Here is a 5,823-nt window from a genome sequence, read left to right as displayed (position 1 = left end):
AGTATTTTTAAAATATAAAAGTGCAAAATTCAATGGTTATATATCTATTTGGAAAAAAATATAAATCTTAGTTATATTTTTTTAATAATAAAATATTTTCGAAATTAATATATATATATATATATATATATATATACATATAGATAGATTATAATTATTTAAATATACACAACTTCTTTTTATTGAGAAAAAATATTAATTTAATAAAAATAAATAAAACTATTTTCTGCTTTTAAACTTTAAAATAAAGTTTTACTTGGTTTTTATAAAGTTTTAAAAAATATTTAAAAAATTGAATTTTTCAATAATTTAAATAAATACAAATTGTTGAGATATAACCAAAAAAAAATAAACATTTTACAATTAGACTTGAAGAAAGTTAGGATATAATTGCAATATACTTATTAATGTATAAATAAAGAGGCATTTATTTATTTATTTAATTTATAAATGTTTTTCAAATAAATTGTGCACAAAACAAACAAAAAAACAAAAACAATAACAAATAACATGTATTCTTCAAATCAATAGTAATATATAAATAGTAATTAATAAAATTTTATTTTAAAAAATCTCTACACAATTATTTGGAACATGACTTTTTAAAAAAGATTTGGTTTAAATATAATAAAACCATTTTTTTTATTACATTTAAACCAACTCTTTTTTATCAACATGATTTTTATAAATATTTTTATTGTTAGATTTGTCAAAAAGTACTGTGTACATATATATATATATATATATATATATATATATATTTTCAAGATATACTGTAAAAGTAAAATGATGACAATTCTTTTTAAAGTTGAATAATTATGATGTTGTCTATTTATCAATTTATTAGCAAATTTTCAAGGTAAATCATGGAACAAATGCTAATTTCAAGTCGTTTCTCAGCAAAAGACCTTTTACTAGAATCTGAACCTCCACTACCAAGATCCAAGTATCTTAGAATATCATTTTACTATTCTGCAAATGAGAACCATGGTATTTTGAAGTAATCAATACTTAAATGTAAAAACGGAACCCTGATTGGTAACCTGTGTGGGGATTTTCCATAAATGCCTGTTAAGTCAAATCTCTGCAAATTAGTCAAATTAGTCATATAAATTGTATTGAGTTTCAGTCAGACCTAGAATACTGCTCATTTTATTGCATAGGTTGGGTCTGCCAATACGTTTTTCTAAATACGTTCATCTCGTTCCTCAACCTGCTGGTTTTTATTCGAAGAATGAAGATCCATTCCCAGACCAACGGCTCATGTTTTGCAGTTCTTCAGGATTGTTACATGACGTGAAGACATCACAACCGTTTCAGTCTCTTCGATTTGTAGTATGTGTTGCAGTATTGCACTTACTGCATCACTTACAGAACCCATGCAAGTGGCGATTTCAAAATGTGAAAACTTTAGTGATCCGAAAAACTTACCCGGTGCAAGCATACACGATCATAGATAACCTTGCATGTGAGACAGTTCACTGAAACTAGGGGCCAAATCAAGGTATGATTACCAGTACAAAAGGCATCATTTTGGTCCAAATCCAGCTATCACTACTGATAGAAAAGAAAATTTTAGGAATCACGCATATATATCAAGGAACCCAAAAAGATAAGCTACTGCTTCACACAGTTCCGCATGCTCGAGTATGTGCCGATAGGAGTGATAAACTTGAAAGTCACATAGGTTTGAAGATCCCTGAGAGCAAAAGAGTGTTAGATCCTGGCTCAATCCATGGAGAACCATTTCTTCTTCTTTTTCTTCTCCGTGAATTGGGCGCATTCTGGTGAGACATGGAAGTGATTGTTGCTATATCAGGCATGAAGTTAAGGAATATTTAATTCAACATCCTTCATCCATGTTTAAGCAAATCAGCTTGGGAAATCTTAAAAGGCAGGAAGAGAGCGTACCTTCAAGAGGATAAATGGAATTATAGTGATATTCAGACCAAAAGCTAAGGTAAAGAACTGCAAATGAAGTCCACATCATACAAAAACAAACGATAATGAGCAGCTTTACTGAAAAAAACACATTTCTACTAGAAATCAATGCAACGGTCTCAACGTGCACTCTTTGGCAGAAGAAAACATCCACCTCAGGTTCAACAAATGTCAGAAAGTGAGATTTCATTCTATTTACATTTCGCTACGATAATTACAAAAACCACTACAAATACTGAGTACAAGGGATGCAAAGGAGTAATAACCTCGGTTTGACCTCTGTTGAGCAGGTTTAATCTCAATGAAATAGCGATCTTCGAAGGAGGTTACCAGGTTAATTCTCACTCCATACTGCACCCAAATTTCAAAATCAATCATCAACAAAGCGTTCTCAACAACAGATCGGCACTCCATTAACTGACTAGCCATCTAACTAACCAACTGTTAAAAGCGCAGCCCTCAATGTCACCTACTGACTTAAAAATCGGTAAAAGAAAAAGAAAAAACCAAGAAAAATATATATATAAATAAAGCATTAATTAAACGCGACAGCTTCACCTTGTCAGCAGCAGCTTGCAATGTAACGTGATCGCCCCACGCGCCGTCACTACAATATAGTTTGCCTTATCAGTCTAGAACAAAATCCTTGAATTGAAATGATCATAACAAGACTGACCATACGAACTTTCCCTTAAGTGTCGATTCCAAACAGCAACGCTCATGCTAAAGCTGAAAGGTTGTGAAAGCTACCTGGCCATAACTTTCAGATAATCATCGAATTCCATTGGGACGTGGCTAGTGTAAGAGTCACGTGCCTGCGATAGCTATAACAGCAACCCCGGAAGACATCAAAATGACCACTCAAACCAAAGTACCAATAGAATCTGTACATATCTTGAAAGGGGAGAAGTAGGAGGACCTTGCTTCAGCTCTTTCTTCCACGTCTGTCTCACACTAATAAAATTTCGTTATATGTGAATCGTAGCTTAGGAAAGCAAAGTACAGAGTTGCAAAAAGAGTTACCTGCTCAACCACATCGGCCCTCACTGAACTAAAATTATCTGGTGACCCATACAACTGATCTGCCAATGCCCGAAACTGTAATACAAACCAACTGACCCAGACATCAGAATATGTAAGCAGCCACTCACTTTTTAAAGAAAAGCAACAATTCAAATTATAAACTATTCTTAGTTGTGCTACATTAATGCATATTTTGTAGAAATAAATTAAATTTGTATGTTATTTAAAATTAACTTAAGATAGATTCTGAAGTAATTTCATGGAGAGGTAGCTGTCGGAAAAGAGACAGGATTCACCTGGCAATTACCATCGCCTGCCATTTGACGCTCAGCCAATCCATGATATTTTAATCTAAAAAAAATCACAATAAATTCAAAACTGAATTGGAGTAATCTCGAGCATACCGCCACAAAAGACGTCGTTACAAAGCAAAAAATTATGAGCCTCAGTATGTGCAGCGAGAGGCTAAAGAAACCAGACGCTGGAATAACACTACCACAATCCTAAAAACACCAAACTACTATTCACGAATAACCACCTGTCTAACAAACGGTTCTTAGCACTGTAAGCGTCTGTGGAGGGAATGTCCGCAATAACTCTTGGCACAAACTGCACAAATGAAGCTTAAGGTGAAGAACAACTGTAAAACAACTTCATGAGTTAGCTGCTACATAAACGAATGTTATAAAATAAACGTGTAACATGAGTTCTGGCACTGCATGCTATCCTTCAAGCACACTGACAGCTACTTCTGTTCATCTGCTATCTACAGTTTATATAAGCATCTCAAACCAGATCCTCAACATATACATTCAAGAGTTAAAGAATCCGTTGCGAAGGTACTTTTACTCAACACCTTTGAGAATTCAACATGCTTACACTTTCTGGATTGAGATCACTAAGGCGCTTTGCCAGAAGGTCCTCTTCAACAGCCACTCCAAGGATGTCTTCAGCCAAAGCGATTGCAAGTTGATGGTCGTGGTCATTCACTTCAAACTCCCGCTGAGGAGACCTGGAGCTTGAAGGCGTTGAGCCCCATTCTTGTCCTTCCATGCCTTCCTCATCTTCTCGAAAAGTATAATTTCCTTCTCCCACAACCTCGCACTGTCCTCCCTCCCAGACCTTGGTCTCAACCCGGACGACACTGGATGACACTGAACTCTTTTGCGTCCAAATATGTGCAGCTAGGTTGTCGAAGTGATTGACATAAGCAGGGGCCTATCATCCACAACACAAAAATCAGTCGCCTTAAACTTTAACAAAGCTCTCTGTCCAACACTCAGTCTCATTCACTGCCCAACATCTCCTCTCTCCCCTTTCTGAAAACCTAACTTATGAAAGCCATGGAGATTGTAAACTTTCAGAGCTGTGTCAACACGGATAGACAAACAGACAGACAGAGAGGAGGTAGCTTACTCGAAAATACTCCATGGTTGAGCGTCTTGACTATATAACTAGCGACTTCTATTCACCTCTCACCATTTTCTGAAAAGCATTGCAACGTCATCAACGAGGTGCCCATGAGGTAGCAAAATTTTACCAGCAAACTGCACTAAGGCTCACTATCTGATTCAAGTCCAAAAGATAAATTCTTCTATCCTTAGATAATGTAAAATTCATTAAAGCAACATCTTAATTACTTCTACGCCTGACAGAACCTCTTAGACGTGAGACTGCACCACAGGATGCCACTATATTGACATCCAAACAACCACATCTTCTCACAAACGGTGACAGCGGCCCAATCAACCTGCTCTGCTTTCGAACAGCACATCTATAACAACTCTACAAAGCTATAAGTCTCCGGTCCGTCGTCAGATGTCATCTCGAACTCCTCACCAATTCCTTTGCGAATTGGTCTCCAAGCCTAGGTTTCTGTCGGTACACGCAACCTCCCAATTACAAATCCGTGACGCTGCATTCAACCATGAACCGCTCACCGAGAACGAGCTTCCTTGCAGTTGAGGATTCCTTCCAACCAAGGTAACGTGCACACGGAGCAACACCACTCAGAGCTTCCCCTCTCAACCAAATCGATCTCACCTTCGACTAGTGAAAAAAACAAAAACCTGTAGACCAACTGAGATCCTTCACCCCTAGACTGTGAAATGGCCACGATATAAAGTGACAAAAAGTTGGGAGTTTTACAGAAACAATGTTCCGCTCCCATCCATGTAAGCTTCAGAATATGGAACATGGGTTGTCGAGAAAACTAAACAGGTAGGATTTAGACTCACCCAGATTGCGAAAACGACATCAATACCGACACCAACCTGCACATCTGAGTCGCATTCTACAGACAAAGGGGTGTGCAGATCCTTCCTCCTACAGAACAGCAAGAGGTTCATTCAGGCTTGCTTGCTGCCGATCATAGACCCTTGCCACGGTCATAGGCCCTACACAGAACTGCTGGGAAGGGAGGGGGGGAGGGCCCTGTTCACACGGCCTCGCTGGTTCATCACGCCACGACCAATTCCTTTCGCTTTTCACCAACGTCACGATGTCCAAGTACTCTAAGAGTGACAAGGAAATGAGAAAGAGTGACAAGGAAATGAGAAAGAGTGATGTTTCTGTCTTTTTATTTTTATTAGTTATACATGCATGTATGAGTGAAAGCATTCAATAAGCAATTCAATAGTAGATGTAAAACACCAAGAATTTTATCATTTATTTTTGTGAATTTATTAATTGAAAATGTGTAAGAATGGAAAAAATTACTTTTTAGATAATTATGATACAATAATATATATTTATTCCGAGTTATATCTAAGAACTTTATTACCTTTGTATGAATTTAAGATATGTTATGTTAATGTAAGGCTATATAGAATTAGTTACACAAAAACAGTGAGGATGAAG

General features: G+C 36.5%; 1 protein-coding gene across 10 annotated transcripts; it reads right to left on the bottom strand.

Annotated features, from left to right (window-relative positions):
- Nucleotides 1-1,488: 1,488 nt before the first annotated feature.
- LOC112275388 (OVARIAN TUMOR DOMAIN-containing deubiquitinating enzyme 12) lies at nt 1,489-5,327 on the bottom strand. Of its 10 annotated transcripts, none has more exons than XM_090246064.1 (12): nt 5,202-5,271; nt 4,804-4,935; nt 4,381-4,449; nt 3,844-4,182; nt 3,503-3,573; nt 3,261-3,315; nt 2,965-3,039; nt 2,692-2,765; nt 2,500-2,548; nt 2,208-2,292; nt 1,912-1,968; nt 1,489-1,784 (listed from the first exon to the last, which is right to left on the bottom strand). In XM_090246064.1, the coding sequence occupies exons 3-12, from the start codon at nt 4,393-4,395 to the stop codon at nt 1,729-1,731; spliced, it is 876 nt and encodes a 291-aa protein (XP_090102190.1). In that variant the 5' UTR covers nt 4,396-4,449; nt 4,804-4,935; nt 5,202-5,271; the 3' UTR covers nt 1,489-1,728. The 10 variants fall into 10 exon arrangements, with proteins under 10 accessions (XP_090102190.1, XP_073386279.1, XP_090102191.1 ...); XM_073530178.2 differs by having other exon boundaries at nt 4,905-4,935; XM_090246065.1 differs by having other exon boundaries at nt 4,715-4,839.
- Nucleotides 5,328-5,823: the final 496 nt, after the last annotated feature.

Source organism: Physcomitrium patens, chromosome 22 (assembly GCF_059467195.1).
Source record: "Physcomitrium patens ecotype Gransden chromosome 22, ASM5946719v1, whole genome shotgun sequence".
Lineage (NCBI taxonomy): Eukaryota > Viridiplantae > Streptophyta > Bryopsida > Funariales > Funariaceae > Physcomitrium > Physcomitrium patens.
This window is presented reverse-complemented; position numbering and strand designations above follow the sequence as displayed.

Bases quoted from the DNA above. Each gene is read 5' to 3' on its own strand.
- LOC112275388 (XM_090246062.1), bottom strand. From the start codon at position 5,312: ATGAACCTCTTGCTGTTCTGTAGGAGGAAGGATCTGCACACCCCTTTG. The intron at 3,040-3,260 runs GTGAATCCTGTC...TTTGTATTACAG, and splicing joins CAGGCGATGGTAATTGCCAG to TTTCGGGCATTGGCAGATCA. The intron at 1,785-1,911 runs GTACGCTCTCTT...ATGTCTCACCAG, and splicing joins TTCCATTTATCCTCTTGAAG to AATGCGCCCAATTCACGGAG.